The sequence below is a fragment of the Ornithorhynchus anatinus genome, chromosome X2, assembly GCF_004115215.2.
Source record: "Ornithorhynchus anatinus isolate Pmale09 chromosome X2, mOrnAna1.pri.v4, whole genome shotgun sequence".
Taxonomy (NCBI): domain Eukaryota; kingdom Metazoa; phylum Chordata; class Mammalia; order Monotremata; family Ornithorhynchidae; genus Ornithorhynchus; species Ornithorhynchus anatinus.
The window spans coordinates 8090119-8109133 of record NC_041750.1 but is presented as its reverse complement, the minus strand read 5'-3'; the positions used below and the strand labels follow the sequence as shown (position 1 = coordinate 8109133).

Sequence of the window (19015 nt, the reverse complement as noted above, 5' to 3'; positions counted from 1 at the left end):
GGGAACTGAGCAGTCTGGGTCTGTGCTGTGTCCCCCGGCCCCCCAGGACACCGTGTGAATATTTGGGGCTCAGGCCCCTCCAAAGAGCTCGATAAATACGATCGAATGAATTGAGTGCAAGAACTGCCTTTTCTTCTCCCTCAGTCTCCCACGTAGAGGGAGCTACACAGACCCCAGGGGGCGCCCACGAGCTATAGCCACACAGCCCGTGGAAGGAGGAGAGTCAATGCATGCCCCCCCCGCCCCAAATCAATCATAGTATTTATTGAGCGCTTACTGTGTGCAAAGCACTGTACTAAGAGCTTGGCAAAGTACACTAGAACAACAGACACACTCACCGGCCCGCCTTCAAGGGGGTGGGAGAATGGAAGCCGACTCTCGGGCTTAACTCTGGATGAGAGTCTAGGAGCGTGCAGCGAGGGGGAAAAGGGGGATGTGTCCTGGCATTCAGTCTCATTCTCTTTAAGGTAGGGCTGGATGGGGGTGCTCCACATATACAGTCAACACCAGGATGCACCCACACACCCCAGGCTACACACACACACACGCACACACCCAGGCTGCACTATTGCACACACAAAGCCGCCGGGTTTAGTGGAAAAAGCATGAGGATGGAAGTCAGAGGATGCGGATTCAAATCCCAGCTCTGTCATGCAGCTGAGGTATAACTCCGCCTTCCACAACAGCTGAGGAACTCTCTCCCTGCCCCCTGCTCGCTCTGTGCAGAGTACAAAAGCCTCTGCTGTGCCTCTTCAGACCCTCTTCACCTCCAGAGCTGAACAAAACTTCGAGTGTCTGCAGCCTCGCCTCCACGCACTTTGGCGCCCCCCCCCCCCCCGCTATTGCCGAGCAAACTGTTTTTCCTCCCCGCCAGCCAGGACTGGCACCAGCTCCCCCTGCACACCATCGAGGAGACCTTGTCCCATCCCGCTTTCCACCGCCCTGGAGGAAACAAGACCAGCGCCTGCAGCATGAGGCCTCACAGAATCTCGGGGAAGACTGGTGGCTGTGTGGCTGGTGGCCCTGAATCATGATCTGTTACCGATTTGTACATTCCAAGCGCTTAGTACAGTGCTCTGCACATAGTAAGCGCTCAATAAATACTATTGAATGAATGAATGAGGAAAAATTCTGCCCCTCCACTCACAGCTTCTTATTGACTTTTGTTTTTATTTTGTATAATGTGTATTTGTTCTCATCCCTTTACTGTTTCACTGCTCCTGATTTTGTCTGTCTCCAGGCCACCCCGCCTCCATTCCTATGCTCCTAGATTGTGAGCCCCTGGAGGGACAGAGTCTAATTCCCACCCCTGTACTCTTTCCCAGTGCTTAGTGGAGTGCTCTGCACAAAGTAAGCACTTAATTACTATTACTACTACAGCATGCACGCACACACACACAGCTGCACACAGCCGGCCCACATAAAACCAGGCTTTGCACGTGCACACATACCTATGCATACTCAGCACTAAGGGGTATGCACAAACGCGCGCACGCACACACACACACACACACACACCAGGCTGCACCTATACAGGTACACACACACTCTTATACAACCATATGCAAACACCAAGCCCGGCTGAGTACATACTCACACAAAGATACAGAAACACACACATGCCCTTACAGCACCTCAACCATGTTGTGAGAGGGAGAGGCTCCCCGACGGCCAGTTCGGATGAACGGACAAACCCACTGACATACATTTAAAAAAAAAATAAAAATCAAAGACCTTTTATTGGCTCTGGATAGAACAAGGTCCCACTGCAGTCAGTCCCTGTCACCTGCAAGAGCTGAGGAACCAGGTGGGTTCAAACACAGAAACTGGAAGCAGAATAATTTAGAGTCTGGCCTCTCACCCACCTCCCCACTCCAATCCCTACCGTCCTCAGAGCCTATAAAGGGAACAATGGAGAGACACTTATGGGGCTGGGGAAAAGGCTGGGCGAGGGACCGGATGACCCAAATCATCCCACCTTGGGCGGGGGGAAGGGAGGGGCACCGCCTCATGGCTAGGTGACCTCTTTCCCCTTAGTTAAAAGCTTAAGCTACAGTGCAGTGCGGTGACCTTACAGGGTTCTGGGATATATGGGGTGAGGCAGGGCTTTGTCTTTTGGCAGTGACGTTAGATCGGGGTGGGGGTTGGGTTCTTGCTACAGCTACACCGATTTGTTGGATTTTTTCAGGAGCTTCTTGAGGTTGGAGGACATAAAATACGGCTTCTCAGTTGAGCCGTCGTTGCGTTCCAGATCTTCCACTGTGGAGAGAGTGGGGGGGTGGGGAGAGGCGGGGTAGGGGGGGAGGCTGTGTGAGTCCAGCCCCGAAAGGGGCCCCAGCCAAGAGAAATGCATAGCTAGATGGCGGGAAGCAGGAGGAGGAGTCAGGTCCTGGGCAGGCCAGGAGACAAAGGGGAAGAGAGGGAGTCTGGACTAGTAGCCCACCTAGTCATTCACCATCTTTCCCCACATGAGGGGAGTTCAAACCCAGAGATGAGCTGACTAGGCTCTCTCTCTCTCTCTCTCTCACACACACACACACACACAATGGACTGACAGGCAGACGGACAGAGTTGGGGGCAGTCACAGACAGACACAGATAACATGCAGACAACCCCTCAGGTCCTGTCCCATCCCTCTGCCAACCCCCGCCCAGCCAGAGGAGACGTGAGATGCAGTGGGTGAGGGTAGTGCCACCCCCTTCTCAACCCTCATCATCGGTGCCCTTCGCCGCTTCCAGACTCCCCTTGAGCAGGATGGCCCTCAACTCGGGCGACATGTGGTATGGCCGTTCAGCAGAGCCGTCGTTCCGCTCCAGGTCTTCGCCTGGAGCCCCAGGGGGTTGGCATTGGGGGGTGGGGGGAATGACCAGGTGGGGAGCGAGGGGACCGGGATTGGCAAGGAGGTGGCATAGCGGAAGAGCCAAGAGATCAAACCAGAGACAGAGAGGGAAACAGCAGGGTTAGTCGCAGACCAGATCCCTCCAGAGAGGTCAGAAACCAAGAAGGGGAGTTGGGGGATGTGGTAGGAGCGAGGAGAGAAGTTAGAGCTGCAGCTTGGGTGCGTGGGGGGGAAGGGGGGTGTTTGCAGTGGTGGGGGGCAAAGGGTAGCCGAAAGGGATGTGGGGACCACACTGGGAGTCGAGGACATGGAAACTGCAGCTTCGCCCAGAGGAACTGGGGTCTGGCCATCTCTGAACACCCTCCCTCCCCTTCCGCACCTCCCGCCCTGCCCCGCCAGAGATCCTGGGGCTGGAGGAGGGTGGGAGGGGGCTGGCACTCACAGAAGCAGAGGAACAGCGTATCCACACACATGCCGTAGACACTGAAGAAGCCATGAGCAATCAGATAGGAGCCCACGATGACCGTCTGCAAGGAGAGGAAAACATAACTATCACAGCCAGTCCCTGGCTGCCCCGCAACATCCCCTCAGGAACAGCCAAGTGGCATTAACAACATCACAGCTGCATGCATACGGGCACACCCACACGCCAACATACCAGGATGGGGACCCAATAGTAGTTGAGTGGGGGTGCTGTGTCCTGCACAATCCTGATGCGATGGGTGAAGAAAAAGAAGGCGAGTATACCTACAGGAGGGGGAAGAGAGAGAGAGAGAGAGGCCAAAGGGCTGGGGGGGTGAGGGAAGAGAGAGATAGGGAGGAAAGGGTCCACACTGCCCCTATCCCAACCTTAGGGGAGCGGGAAAACACATCAGTCAGCTCAGCCCACAGCTACAGAGAAACCAGGCTGCAGACCCAAGGGTATGAGAGAAAAAGTGAGACAGGCTACAGGGGGCAGGGATTACCCCCAGCCATTAATAAAGTACCTGGCACATAGTAAGTGCTTAATGAATAGCATTTAAAAAAAAAAAGGGATTGAGAGGAGAAGCCCTTACCCACGCTGCCCACAACCAGGAGTTTGCCCAGGAGGAGCAAGAAGTCTGTCACTTTATCCAGCACAGCCACCCTGGAGAAAACAAGAGAAGATGAGAGACACTGGATGGGATGGTTGAGGGGGGAGGTGGGTGGGTGAGTACATAATGGTCCCCACTGGATTGTGTGTGGATGGGTTCATGCTGAGGGGTGGTGGAGTGGTTGATTACAGCTACCAGACTGAGTAGAGGGGTGAGGCATAGCACAGGTGGAGGCGGGGGGATGGGAGGGAGAGGAAAGAGGCACAGTCTTGGCTAAGGAAGAGGGGAGGTGTCAGGTGATCCATGCGGAGAAGGGGCCAGCTCTCACCGGATGATGTTTCTCATGAGTAAGAAGAAGGCGTTCTTGGCTGAGGTGCAGAAGTTGGTGCCGTAGATGGCGATCTGTTGAGAGGCATATTAAGGGAGTTAAGAGGAGGAACGGGGGAGTGGGTCAACAGGGTCCTACCTGATACTCCCAACACCCACACCCTGGGGTGGTAATAATAATAATAGTATTTGATAAGCGCTTACTATGTGCCAAGCCCTGGAGTAGATACAAGTTAATCAGGTTGGACCCAGTCCCCATCCCACGTGAGGCTCAAGGTCTAAGTAGGAGGGAATGTGAGTGAAAACCCATTTTACAGATGAGGTAACTGAGGCACCGAGAAGTGAACTGATGTGCCCAAGATCACACTGCAGGAAAGAGACAGAGTCGGGATTAGAACTTCTGACTACCAGGCCCGTGCCATTTCCCCTAAGCCATGCTGCTTCTTGCTGACGTGCATGTGTGAGAAACACTGAGAGCCAGAGAAACAGAGCCACTCACCATGATATATGCATTCCTGTTGAGGAATTTGATGAATTTCTCCAGGCACCAGAAACAGCACTTGAGACAGGTCAGGAGGAATTTGGCAAACCTGTTCTGGGCAGCTGGGGTTGGGAGTCAGGAGAGATAGAATGAGAGAAGGGGAGCTCTGACTATCCCCACTCATCCCTCTCTAGCCCCCCATCTCTTCCAGGGCTGCCCCCCACCAAACCTTTGAGGCGATGATCCAGATATTCCAGGATGACCCGGATGAGCTGGACGATGGCAAGTATCAGGGAGCCAAACGCCAGGGAGCCAGTGTGGTACCTGGGGGGGGGGGGGTGAGGGAAAGGGGGATGACAGCAGATGTGTGGTCATTTCCTGGTCCCCTCCCCCAGGAAACCCCAGACCCCTCTTCCCCACCCCAACCCTTACCAGACCCCTCCCTTCCTCCAGTTCCTCACAAGCCCCCCTGCCCCCCACCATCCCAGTCCCCTAGGGAAGACCTGAGGGCACGGCCAAAGGCTGAGAAGAGAGGGAAGGCAGGCAGGTCATCTGGTTTGCGGAGGGCCCAGTAGTAGGAGGCAAAGGCGCCAGCCAGCGTGACCTGGCCCAGGGCCAGGGCGAAGTTGGCCAACCAGAAGAACATAAAGGCATTGTACAGTTGCAGCCCCAGGAGCAGCCGGTGGTAGCTTGTCTCCCCTCCATAGAAGGCGAACTGGCAGCGGGCATCCCGGCACAGCTGGCTCGTGTTGGTTGTGAAGTTCTGAAAGGGGACCACATGGTCAGCGGGTGAAGGCCGGAGGGGGTCAGTGGGGGAGTTGGATGATCAGCGGGGACTGAGGGGAGTGTGGTCAATAGGGGGCAAGGGGGCCTGTTGGTTTTTGGGGCCCCCGCCCGGAGCTACCCGTCCCCTCCAATCTCTCACCTTGGGGTCACACGTCTGTCCAGCTAAGTCACAGGCTGAGTCATTGAAGACTTTGTAGATGGCCTCGTTGGACGTGGACAGGAAGCTGGGGGTTGCGCGTTAAGGGGGAATGGGTTCCTACTACAACCCAGCACTCTCACTTCACCCCTCCTAACATCAACCTACTCGATGTACCTTGATCTCCTCTGTCTCACCACCAACCCCTCACCCACGTCCAGCCTCGGGCCTGGAACTTCTTCCCCCTTCACATCTGACAGAACGCCACTCTCCCCACCTTCAAAGCCTTGTTCAAATCACATCTCCAAGAGGCCTTTCCTGATTAAGCCCTCAGTTCCTCTCCTCCCTCTCCCTTCCGCGTCGCCTTGGCACTTGGATCTGCATCCATTATCGACCCCACCCTCAGCACCACAGCACTTATGTCCACATCCAGAATTAATTTTAATATCTGTCTCCCCCTCTAGACTATAAGCTCCTCGTTGGCAGGGAACGTTTCTAGCAACTTTACTGTATCGTACTGACCCAAGCGCTTAGTACAGTACTGCATACCCAGCAAGCGCTCAGTAAGTACCACTGATTGGTTGATTGACTGTGGGGTTGGAGAAGGCTGGGGAGGGGGCCGCCCGCAGCCAAATCCTCCCATCCACCTGCCCCCCAACCTCTCCACAGGCACTAGGTTGGAGACCGCGGGTTGGGTGGACTCTGGGGTCCAGAGGGGGCCGGGCTGAAGCAGGTTGGATACACGGCGGTGCTGGCCCAGTAGGCTATGCAGAGGCAGAGCAGGAAGAAGGTTCCGAGTGGGTAGAGCAGGGAGCACATGACGTAGCCCACAGCCCTGCAGTTGTGGGGGGGGGGACGACACAGAGGAGTGGGGATTAAAACTGCTCCCCGGAGTCCCTCACTCCCCTCCCAGCTGCCAACCGCCTTCCTCCTCCCCCCGGACTCCTCACCGGCTGGCCTCCTTGATAAGTGCCACGGCCACCAGGATACGCTTGCGCAGAAAGATGAGCAGCAGGATGATCAGAAACTCAACACAGCACAGGATGATCACTGACATGGTTGAGAGACGACAGAGATCTGAGAATCCCTCCCTGCCCCGCCATTTCCCTTGGACCCCCGCCCCCTTCCATCTCCAGAACCAGGTCCTGGGCGGATCAGGAGTCTGAAGCCTTGTAGATCTGGGAATCGGATGTGTAGATTGGGGGCAAACGTAGCGTGGCCTAGTGGAAAGAGCCGGGACCTGGGAGTCAGAGGCCCTGGGTTCTAATCCATGCTCTGCCAACTGCTTGCTGTGTGACCTGGGGCAAGTCACTTCACTTCTCCGGGCCTCAGTTACCTCATATCTGTAAAATGGGAATTAAATCCTCCTCCCTCCTACTAAGACTGTGAACGTCATGGGGGACAGGGACTGTGTCCAATCTGAGAAACTTGTATCTACCCCAGCGCTTAGAACACTACTTGAAATAGAGTAAGTGCTTAACAAATACCATAAATAAGTCACGGATCACTCACTGAAAGCCATCCAGGTCTGCCGCAGGTGCAAGTAGACACGTAGGTCGGTCTGGAAGCCAAGGTCACTGAGGGATATGTCCGCCCCAGCCTCGCCCCGCAGACGTGCGTATTCCATGTAGCAGTGAAAGATTCCTGGGCGGGGGGGAGGGCAGGATGGTCACAGGGAACCCAAGGCCCTCTGCCCCGCTGAATGAATACTAGTCAGTACCCCAGGGACGGGAAAGGGATGGGGGCAAGAGATTGTGGGGGGCAAGCTATGGTCGGTCCGGAGTGGAGGGACCCGTTTAGGAAGTGAAAGATCTGGGGAAGAGAAGGGGTTGGGGATGAAGAAGGGGCAGGGTCCCAGGAAGGAGTCTGGGGGGCTAGGAAGGGAGGGGTTAGGACCCGCACCATAGGCCAGCACCAGGATGACCAGGACGATCATGATCCAGACCATGATACCAGCCAGGAAGCGGAGGAGAACGATGAAGATGAAACTCATCACCATGGCAATGACCAGGCCACTAGAGGGGAGGGGAGAAGAGGGGAGAAAGGGTGAGGGGTGGGGGGCGTGCAGACAAAGAGCCAGACCCTGGTACCCCAAGGACCTCAAACTCACATAAGGATCCAGTACCAGGATACCGTGTAATCCTCAAAGATACGCATGGCCAGTTGCCGGGCTTCCAGCACCACATTAGCCTTCCTGGGGGTGGGGGGAGAAGGGGGGCCTCAGCACTGTCCCCCCCTCCTTCCCCCCAATCGGGGAGGGGTCAGGAGCTGGGGAGGAAAGAAGGTTCACTGTCCCAGGGAGGAGGAAGGGAAACAGGGTTCCAGACCCAGATCCCCACCCCGCCAAGGGAAGGGCTGGATGCCCCATGTCGGTCAGAAAATGGGACGGTGGGGAGGGGAGAACTAGAAGCCTGGCCTCTTCTCCCCTTCCTATTACCCTCCCTCTCCCCCCTCCCCCCCCACTCACTTGGCTCCCTCCACCAGGTCTGTGACATTGCGCCGCTGGCCCCGCCCATCATCGAATGTGGTCTCGTTCCCCACCAAGAGCACCCCCTTGTGGGCCCGGATGGCCGGCAGGCAGCGGCGGACCACTGGTTGGGGGGGGGGCAATAGATCAGTAGTCAAGGGAACCAGGGACCCCCCCCCACTCCCCCCAACCCCCTCGGCCATACCCGCCCCCCCGAGTGCAGCTAGCACTCTGGTCAGATCGGAGACCACTCTCCTTCCCCAGGCAGACGCAGCCGGAGGCCCGGGCATTATCTGGACCCAATTCCCCCAAACTCACGGGGTTTGCTGGGCGTAAGCATGGCTGGGCAGTCTCCATCACGCAGCACCTCCACGAGCTTCTGTTGGGAGGGAGGATGGGGGAAGGGAAGAGGAGAAGGGGAGAAGAGTAAAGGGAAAAGAGGAAGGGAGAGAAGGGGAGAAAGAAAAGATGAGGGGAAGGGAGAGAGAGGGGCACCTGTTAGGCTGCTGCTCAGCCTCTCCTCACTCCAGCAGCTCCAGGTTTTAGCCCAGTTCGGTCTGGACCCCACTCTTCTCCTCCTCCTCTCTTAGGCAGGCCCTCACAGACTGTTGGCGGAAATCCAGGCACCAGGCCGACCTGGACAACTTCAAATGCACCCTCACCTGCTCTAACTCTGCCTTCTCTTCCGCTCAGCACCATTACTTCTCTTCCCTCATCAACTCTTTATATCCACTGCCCCACTGTCTCAGACCCACTGAGACAATTCTCTCAGGCTCCCCGCCCCAATGACCACGCCAACCACTTCGTTGACATCTCGAAACCCTCAGGCATGAGTTCCCCAAGATCTCCTCCTTACCTCCCCAGCTCTCTCCCACCCCTACATCCACTCTCTCATCCTTCCCGGTTATTTCTTAAAAGCTCTTCCACCTGATTTATCTCCCCCCTCCACCGGTGCCTCCGACCCCTTCCCGTTTCACTTTGTAAAGACCCTCACCCCTCCTCTTCTTCCCTCCCTTTCAGCCATCTTCAACTGCTTGTTCTCTAACAGCTCCTTCCCTTCGGCCTTCACCCAAGTCCAATGTCACCCAAGTCCTAAAAAATCCTTCTCAGGACCCCACTGCACCATCTGGCTATCGCCCCATCTTCCTCTTCCCATTCCTGTCCAAACTCCTTGTACAGGTTGTCTACACCGGCTGCTTCCACTTGCTCTGCCCCAGTTCCCTTCTTCATCCTCTACCACCCGGTTTCCACACCTTCACTCCATTGAGACCGCCCTCTCCATGGTGACCAATGATCTCATTCTCATCCTGATCCTTCTCGGTTTCTCAGCTGCCTTCAACATTATGGACACCTCTTTCTTTTGAAACGCTAACCGTTTTTTTTAATGGTATTTGTTAAACACTTGTTTTGTACCCAGGCACCACACTAAGCACTGAGGTAGATACAAGCTAATCAGGTTGGACACGGTCTATGTCCCACATAGGGCTCACAGTCTCAATCCCCATTTTACAGATGAGGTAACTGAGGCCCAGAGAAGTGACTTGCCTAAGGTCACAGAGCAGACAAGTGGCGGGGGCTGGGGTTAGAAACCAGGACCTTCTGACTCCCAGGTCCGGGCTCTACTATGCCATGCTGTTTTTCTGACGATAACTTCCAAATCTATCTCACTAGCCCTCACCTCTCTCCTTCCCTGCAATCTACCATTTCCTTCTGCCTCCAGGACTTCTCCAAATAGATGTCAGACAATCAGTCGATCGTATTTACCTGCGTACAGAGCACTGTATTAAGCCCCCAGAAGAACACAGTATCACAGAGCTGGTAAACACATTCCCTGCCCACAAGGAGCTAGCTTACAGTCTAGAGGGGAAGACAAACATTTAAGTAAATTATGATTATAATAATAATGTTGGTATTTGTTAAGCGCTTACTATGTGCAGAGCACTGTTCTAAGCGCTGGGGTAGATACAGGGTAATCAGGTTGTCCCACGTGAGGCTCACAGTTAATCCTCATTTTACAGATGAGGGAACTGAGGCACAGAGAAGTTAAGTGACTTGCCCACAGTCACACAGCTGACAAGTGGCAGAGCCGGGATTTGAACCCGTGAACTCTGACTCCCAAGCCCAGGCTCTTTCCACTGAGCCACGCTGCTTCTCAGTGCTATGGGGCTGAGGGTGGGATGAATAAAGGGCACAAAGCCAAGTGCAAAGGTGATACAGAAGGGAGAGGGAATAGGGGAAATGAGGGCTTAGTTGGGGAAAGCCTTTGGAAGGGGTGTGATTTTAATAAGACTTTGAAGGCGGGAGGGGAGGGGGAATGATCGTCTGTTGATCCAAGTTCAGACCAGAGGCAGGATGTGGGCGAGAGGTCGGTGGGGAGACAGACACACTCGAGGTACTGTGAATAAATTGGCATTAGAGGAGGGAAGTGTGTGGGTTGGATTGTAGTAGAAAGCAATGAGGTAAGGGAGGAGGGGCCAAGGTGATTGAGTGCTTTAAAGCACATTGCAAGGAGTTTGTTTGATTAGAAGGTGGATGGACAACCACTGGAGGTTCTTGAGGAGTGGGGAGACGTGGACTGAACTTTTTTTAGAAAAATGATGCCCTGATCTGATCTGATTTTCCCATGCTATTCGCTCTCTCCCTTCTGCATCGCCTCTGAACTTGGATCTGAACCCCTTAAGCACTTTGATACTTTCCCCGCCTCCATCCCCACAACACTTAAGTATGGATTTTTATGTTCTGGTGTTTCTCCTACCTGTAATTTATTTTTAATACCTGTTTCCTCGACTAGACTGTAAACTCCTGGAGGGTTCTAAGCCCAGCTCCGCCACTTTTCTCTGTGACCTTGGGCAAGTTACTTAGCTTCTTTATGCCTCAGTTCCCTCATCTGTAAAATGGGGATTAAGACTGTGAACCCCATGTGGGACAGGGACTGGGTCCAAGCCGATTAGCTTGTATCTACCCCAGCGCTCAGTACAGTGCCTGGCATATAGTAAGTGTTTAACAAATGCCATAAAAAGAAAAAAAAACACTAACTTACTCTCCCAAGCACTTAGTATGGTGCTCTGCTCACTATAAGTGCTTGAGAGAGTACAACAGAGTTGGTAGACATAATTTCTCTCTCTAACCCAACCTCTCTCAACCCCCACAATCAGTCTGTCTCTTAATCCTATCAGTTCCTTCATCACATTTCCAGGATCTGTCACATCCTCTCCATGCAAACCATCACCAGGCTGGTCCAGGCACATGCCATAGCTTGACTCGACTACTGCCTCAGCCTCTTGCTGACCTCCCTACCTCTTGGTCTCTCCCTACTTCACTCTGCTGCCCAGATCATTTTTCTAAAAAGTCATACTGCAAACATCTCCCCACTCCCCCAAAGCCTCCAGTAGCTGCCCCTCTCCAAATCAAGCAGAAACTCATCATCCGCTTTAATACACCCAATCAGCTCTCTCTTTTTCCTGCTTACACACTCTCTTTTCCCACTACACTCCAGCTCGCCGGCTTTATTCTTCTCAAGCTGTGCCCTGTTCTTGCCTCTCCTGCAGCTGACCTCTTCCTCTCACCCTCCCACTGGCCTAGAACTCCCTCCCCCTTCATATCCAACAAACCACTGCTCTCCCCATCTTTGAAATCCTCCTAATAATTGTGGTACTTGTTGAGCGCTTATTCATTCATTCAATTGTATTTATTGAGCGCTTATTGTGTGCAAAGCACTGTACTAAGCACTGGGGTGGATACAAAGAAATCAGGTTGGGCACAGTCTCTGTCCCATGTAGGGCTCACAGTTTCAATCAAGCCACATCTCCAGGGGGCCTTTCCAGATAAATCTCTCACCTCTCTTCTTTACATCCAAAAATGCCACTTCAGACTGTCCACACAACTTAAGCATTTAAGTCATCCACAGCCACCCCCGCCGGGTAGCACCTAAGAACGTATCTCATCCACTCTTTTACTCCCCCTATCAGTAACGTAAGTGTCCGTCTCTTCCGCTAGAATGTAAGAGCCTTGAGAGCAGGGATGGTGTCTTCTAACTCCCCTGCACTTTCCCAAGCACGTAGGTCAGTACTCTGCACACAGTAGGTGTTCAATAAATATGACTGAGTGATTGATTGAGAACCCCCAGCTGGCCCGGTATCCCCTCACCTTGCTCTGATGCCAGTTGAAGCCTGGCTGGCAGAACTGCGAGTAATATTTCAGCTCCTCTGGATTGTTGTAGGCCTGAATTAAGGTGAGGTAGCGGGATGGACAGCTCTGCACGCAGATCTGGGGGAAAAGAAGCTCTTCAGCATAGCCAGGTCTCTCTGTCTCTCTCTCTCACACATATGCACATACACAATGGGCATTCCTACCTGGGACATTATGGCTCCCCCCCCCCCACCACCCTATTTAGGGAGAATCCCCTTTTCAGGGAAGATAAGGCCCTGGGTTTTCAGGGAGGGGGAGGATTAGCCTGGAGGAGGGGTTACATGGGACAGGATGGGGGGAGGGGGGAGTTAATGTGGGATAGACCCTACCTGATGGCAATGGTGGGTTTACCTGCGTAGTTGGGCACTGAAACTCTAGCAGCACCAGTGGACTGGCACATTTCATGATATTGAAGTAGAACAGGAAGGTCTTGTTCCTGGAGACGGGGCGGGGAGTAGGGGGAGATCCACACACCAGGCTCAGAGCTGGGAGGGGGCAGGGGTCCAGAACAGACTTGCCAAGCCCCTCTTTCCCAGCCCCACTATCTGTGAAGATGGCGGGAGGTAGGCTGGGCTGGAGTGTGAAGAACGGGATGAGGGGGAGGGAAAGGGGAAAAGAAGGATCACACTTACTCGTTGACCGTGCCTTTCTGGCCACAGAACTGGCCACGGCTGTCCGTGGGGTAGATCACCTTGCGGGGATCACCATGAGTCCATGCTGTGGAGAAGCCGGACCCATCGCTGAAACCACCAGCCCTGAACCTTCTCCTCCCTCCTCTCCCCCGCCACCACAGGGACCACAGCCGCCCCCCAACTCACCGACGATGCCGACGGCCACGTAGCCAACGATGGCCACGAGCAGGGTGATGCAGCAGATCACATCGGTGCAGCCTCTGGCAGGAGGGAGGCGGGGCGGAGGGGACCGGAGTCAGGCTGGGGTGCCCCCGACCCTGCCTGAACCATCTCAGCCGCTGAAGGAGCGGATCAGAGGGAAGCCAAGAACCCCATATTTGGGGGTTGATGGGAAGGGAGGGGTTGAAAGAGGGAAGCGGGATGCATGGGGGAGGAGAAGGATGTGTAGGGGGAGGAGGAGGAGGACCTGGTGCCTCCTCCTCGTTTTTACCTCTTGTTGATAGGGCCCTTGAAGGTGGGATCGTACTTCTGTGGAGTTCCTGCAAGACAGACCCAAGAGCACCACGGTGTTGAGGGAGAAGTCTGCTGGGGCTTTCTGCCCCCGCCCCCCCCAACCCAACCAAACTCCACCCCACCCTGCCGTGCCAGGCAGAGGGGGAGAAGTGGGCCTGGCATGAAGAGACGCAGCCAGGCCGGATCCCAGGGAAAAAGAGTAGGTGAAGGGTCTGGGGAGGGCAAGCTGAGCCAGGGGTCGGACTGGAGCCTGGGGGGCTGGGACCCCCTCCCCTCGAGGCCATAGAGCTCTAGCTCTGGCCCTAATCTAATCTCTCCTCACCCCCTCGCAGGAGGACTGCTGGCTGCGGAGCCCTGGAGCAGGGAGGGGTCGAGTCAGGGCTGCTCCCTACCATGCTTGCCGTAGTACAGCTCCTCGCCGTCGCCTGCCATTCTCTCGCACTGGCCCCAGCCCTTTGACTGTTCCACTGGACTGGCGTCTCCCTTCCCCTCCCCCGCTGTCAGCTGGGCACCAGGAGCCCAATGGGGTCCCCCGAATCTCCTGCCTTGGCCCAAACCGGTCGGACCAGTCTCGTCCCCCCTCCCTTCCTCTCCCGCCCCGTGCCTTAGCAAGGCTGGCGCCACCCTGGCTCCGAGCCACTGGGACAGCCGCTGTGCGGAAGATATGGGAGGAGGTCCCGGACAGACTGTGCACCTGTCCCTGCCACTCGCTGAGCCCCCAGGGGGAGAAGGAAACTGGGGCCAGAAGGGGGGCAGGGGACGGGGATAGGAATGTCACTTCTCCCTTTCTGCATTGGAAGGCCTCGTTTCCCCCCGGAGCCGCCCAGGGCCCTGAAGGTCCTGCCAATGGAAGATGGGCAGAGCTGGGTTGGTCTGGCTGCCGTGGAGAAGAGGAGCTCCGTGGGGGAGGAGAGATGTGGGCCAGTAAACCACTGAGCTCAGTGGGGTGATGGGAGTTCACACTCCAGCACTGGGGGAGGTCAGAGCTGGTGAGGACGGGGGTGGGGGTAGGCATGATGATCAACAGGGTCTGCCCCCCACCCCCATCCTTCCCCTGGATCTTTTTGCCAGCTTAGAACCCCTGAACAAGATGTCCAGCCTTTGACTGGCAGTCCCCCCGGCAAGGTCTATCTACTGAGCACCCCACTCCACTCTCGACTTGCTCCCTCTAGCAGTGCCCAGGATGGTTTTGGAGGAAGCATGATGGTGGTTGGGGGAGGGGCGGGGGAGAGAAGGGTCACTGCTAGCCACTTGCCTGGTGTGGGTGGTGGCGCCTTAGTGAATGTCAACAGTGTACACTTCCAGTCTCTTAAAGTCACAAAAGGAGAGCTAGAGGGATTCGGACTTTGACCCTTCCTACTGTCCAACTACATGCAACTCCCCCTGCTGACCCAGGCAAGCACTTTGAGGAGCCTGCCCCATCCCCCCGAGTCACCTCCCCCTACCCTGACAGACATTCCGGTCAGTCTACTCAGAAGCTGTTGATCATGCAGTTGCAATCCCTTGACAACCCTTTTTAGCATTCCTTCTCCCCTAATGCTGGGTACAGTCCTGATTTCTATCTTGTTCTCGGGACCGGTGGAAGGAAGATGCATTTCTCTCCCTCCCCATCCTCTCCCATCCCCGCTCTCCACCGGGCAGGGATAATGCATTTTCCACTAGGCCAAGCTGCTTCTCATCTCATCCCCGTTTTTAACAGAGGAGGAAACCGAAGCCGGGAGAAGTAGAAGGGTTGGCCCAGTGTCACACAGCAGGCAAGTATCAGAACCGCATTAGAACCCAGGTCTCCTGACTCCTGACCCTGGGATCTTTTCTCTAGGCCCCACTGCTGGGTGGGACTGAGGATCGGTGGGTGTCTCTTGGGAGGTGCCATTTTTTTATTTTGAGGGAAGGGAAGGATGCAGAGAACAGAGGGGCTTTTACTTTTACAGCACCCTCAGAGATTTATGGGCCTTGTCGAGCCCTGCGGTGAGGAGAGTTGGAAGTCCAGCCCAGATAGCTGTGGGGAAAACCATGGTGTGGCCCACTCAGATGGAAATCGGTTGAGGGAGGAGGCACGGCCCCCTTGGCCCCCACGGAGCTGGCACCAAAGTGGAGGCGGCAGGCTGCAGTAGGAGCTGCAGACGGGAACTTTCTCCCAGATTTCTGCTCCAGGAAGAGCCGTCAGAGGGTGGGAGTTCCCAGCCCCCAAGTCGACATCTTGAGGGAAGTCCTCCTCTCGGACCCCGCCTGCCCCTTCTCAAACCCCGTGACACCAGGTACTACCACCAGACCTCTCCTGGGGCCCGGCACCCTCTGGCTCCGAGGCCTCCACAGCACCCCGAACACCGAGGGACTTCCAAGTCCTCCCTCCTTGCTCGTCTCAACTCGTGCTGGCATTTTGGGCAAGGGGAGGAGATGGAGCAGGAGCACTGGATCGTGGTCTGAGCATCGCTCAGAGAGAGGGATCTGGTGAGGCCGGGGTGGGGGGGGTGGTTGTTGGTGCATAGGTCCCGGCTGGTCTCAACCAATCACGAGGCAGCTGGGGGGGGACTGCGGCGACCCCATTGGCTGACGGTGACGTCACAGGCGCCCGCCATTGTTAGCCATTAGTAATTAGCTCCCCGGCCCCAAAAGGTGCTCCCGAGGGAAGAGGCCCTTTCTGGTTCTCCCCCATCGATCAGGTTACAATTCCTCACGTGGCTTCGGCGGGTGGGTCCGGTCGGTGCATCGACGGCCGAGGAGGGTCGGCAGTCTCCTCCAGGAAAGGGAAACAGAGGCAGACTGGAACGCAGAGCATCCGAGAGAGCTAGCCCCCCCCCCCCCGTCCCTCCCTGTTTTGCTGGGTCCCTCTGCCTGTCTCTTCGCTATCTCTGATGCCTCCCCGCATCTCACTCGGTGAGATCCGGGCCTCGCCGCCTGCCGTCTCTGCATCTCACTCGGGATCTCTCTCTCCCTCCCCCTCCGTTTGTCAGTCCCTGCCCCAAATCCCTTCACTCTTCAGTCTATATTTCACTCTGCTAACCAGGCTAATTCGTCTAAAAAACAGTTCTGCACACATCTCCCCACCCCCCAGAAGTCTTCAACTGTTGCCCATCTACGGTCACATCACACAGAAACACCAAGCCATCGGCTCTAGGGCACACAATCAGTGTTCTTCTTCCTACTTGTCCTCCCACTCCTCTCCCGCTCCAAGTCAGCCCAAAGACTTCACTCCTCTAATACCAACCTACTGATCGTACCTCGCTCTCATCTCTCGCTGTCAACCCCTTTCCCACATCCTCCCTTCTCTAAAACTCCCTCTCATATCTGACAGGCCACCATTTTCCCCAACGTCAAAGCCTTACTAAAAAACACATCTCCAGGAAGTCTTCCCTGACTAATCTCTCCACTCTAATTTTTGTCCCTCCTGTATCGCCTATGCATTTGAGTCTTTACCCCCTTAGCACTTAAATTCTCACCCCACCTCCACAGCCCTTAGGTCCAATCTTTATACTCTGTTACCGCTCCTGTCTCCCCAGCTAGAGAGTTAAGATCCTTCAGGACAGGGATCGTGTCTGCCCACTATATTGTACTCTCCCAAGAGTTGAGTACAGTGGTCTGCACGTAGTAAGCACTCAAATACATCTGCATCTCACTCGATAAATCAATAGTATTTATTGAGTGTTGACTGTGCATAGAGAACTAACATAAGTGCTTGGGAGAGTACAACAGAGTTGGTAGACACATTCCCTGCCCACAAGGAGCTTAGAGAATCGATATGTCTTTATATCTCTCGCTGCATCTCACTCGGTGTGCCTCCCTCCATCTCAATGTGTCTCTCTATAACACAGAGTCCTCTGTTTCTGTGCCTTTCCCTAGCTGATGCCTTTTCTGCCTCCTGCTTAGGAGGCTAAGCATGGGAAGGGGGGGAGCTGGGGGGGGGAAGGGCGGGGTCCAAGATTCCTATCGAGCCGCAGTCTGAGCCAGGGTCTCTCTCCCTCCCTCTCTGCCCTACCCTCTTTCAGCCGCAGTTTCCACCCTGCAGCTGGACTGGAGAGCAGGCGGTGGTGATGGAAGACAGGGGGTTGAGGAAGATCTGGCCTAGTCTGTAAACTCCTGACCCCACCCTGGCCTGCACTGCCTTGTTGATCTCGAGCTATTTTAGGCCCCCGTTTCCTTCTCTTCCCACTCCCATTCCCCCTCCTGCATTCACCCCTCCTCCACTAGCTGCTTTATGGGGCTCCGTGGGAGCTGGTTGGAAGCCTCACCCCACCCTTCTGTGGTCCTAAAGCTGGGGCTGCAGAGATACCGGTCAGGAGTTGCCCCCCCCATAACCCCAGGAAACTAAAAATAAAGCAGAAACTGTACTTTCGGTTTCCAGGCCTCGTGGGAGCCAGCCATCTGAGCTACTTCCCCCCCAGCCCAATTTAGGTGGGTGGACCCCCATGCCCAAGGAGGCACACACCCAGTTGGAAACACACAGAGTTCTATTCCCACAAGCAAACACACAAACACACACATATATTGAGGGGGCCACAGGAAACCCCCCCGCCCTTCACTTCCCCCAGAGTCGTACACGGAGGGAGCCCCAGCCAGAGCTGGAGAAAAGGGGGATGGGGGGTTGTCCTGTTTTAGGACCTCCTATCTCGAAGACTGGAACTTTTCCAAATTGTTTCCGGCCCCATTTTCTGTCCATCCTCCCGGCGACTGCAGCACAGGCTGAGGTTTTAACCGCACGGTACAGGGGCTCCCTGACCCAGGACGCCGGGGTCCCCATTCCGGCTTCCCCCTCCTGGCTCTAGAACCTGGGCAGAGTCCAGGGGAGGGAGGGCTAATCTCCCCGGGGCAGGGGGACAGACCGATGGCGGGTACCCTTCTCCCCCACCCCCGTCTCCTCCCCGCTGGCTGCCATCTGAGCCACCGAGATAACGGGGATCTCCCTGGCGGAGCATGCGCGTCCCGGCCCCAAGCTCCCGGGACCAGAGGCGGGGGTGCCGGGGGAACCGGGGCTGGCGGGGAAGGGTCTCTCCGGGAAGGGGTGGAGGGGCCGGCCATGAGTTAACAATATAACTTGGGAAGTGGGGGAGGGGGGAGGGAAGGCTTCCCCCCCGACCTCCGACGCCCCGCCCCATCACTTCCCGGCCGTGCGCCCCCTTTCCATTCAGGGGGAGGGGGTTGGGGGCGGGACCTACCGTACTCCCCACCGTTTGGGTCCTTCCTGTTGCCCTCCATGACCGTCGGAAGGAGGGGGCTGGAGCAAGGGGGACGGGGCAGTGAGTCCTAGCGCGACCCCATCTCCTCGTGTGCAGCTTGGTTTGAGCTGAGCTATGCTCGGCTCGGCCTCTCCCCCAGCCCCCGGCCTGCCCCCGGTTGCACACTCCAATGGGGAGGCAGGGGGGGGCGGGGCTCTGGTCCGGGAGGGGCCTACATTCTCCCCGCCCTGGGCAGACTGAGTTGAACCCAGGCGTTCTGGCTCCCAGCCCTGCCCGTGAGGCCTTGCAGGGCTGTCTTGTCTCTATCCTCTCTTTCTTCCCCTCCATTTCTTCTCCCCATTCCTTTTGCGGGGGGGAAAGGCCGAGAAGGAAAGTCGCCCGGGGAGGAAATACCAACTT

At 55.9% G+C, this 19015-nt stretch overlaps 1 protein-coding gene and 1 long non-coding RNA gene across 8 annotated transcripts; one reads left to right on the top strand and one right to left on the bottom strand.

Annotated features, from left to right (window-relative positions):
• Positions 1-1707: 1707 nt before the first annotated feature.
• SLC44A2 (solute carrier family 44 member 2) lies at positions 1708-18771 on the bottom strand. 7 transcript variants are annotated; one of them, XM_029053098.2, is made up of 22 exons: positions 15716-15907; positions 13420-13468; positions 13116-13189; positions 12930-13014; positions 12649-12733; positions 12256-12375; positions 8428-8485; positions 8110-8233; positions 7753-7836; positions 7545-7657; positions 7155-7286; positions 6593-6692; positions 6385-6477; positions 5646-5730; positions 5224-5483; positions 4950-5044; positions 4739-4842; positions 4241-4314; positions 3895-3965; positions 3498-3586; positions 3282-3366; positions 1708-2259 (listed from the first exon to the last, which is right to left on the bottom strand). In XM_029053098.2, the coding sequence occupies exons 1-22, from the start codon at positions 15819-15821 to the stop codon at positions 2162-2164; spliced, it is 2184 nt and encodes a 727-aa protein (XP_028908931.1). In that variant the 5' UTR covers positions 15822-15907; the 3' UTR covers positions 1708-2161. The 7 variants fall into 7 exon arrangements, with proteins under 7 accessions (XP_028908931.1, XP_028908930.1, XP_028908934.1 ...); XM_029053097.2 differs by having other exon boundaries at positions 8428-8488; positions 15716-15906; XM_029053101.1 differs by lacking the exon at positions 15716-15907 and adding an exon at positions 13835-13889 and having other exon boundaries at positions 8428-8488.
• LOC120638090 lies at positions 16048-17770 on the top strand. Its single transcript, XR_005659571.1, has 2 exons — positions 16048-16105; positions 17429-17770. It is a non-coding gene; the product is annotated as an uncharacterized LOC120638090 (long non-coding RNA).
• Positions 18772-19015: the final 244 nt, after the last annotated feature.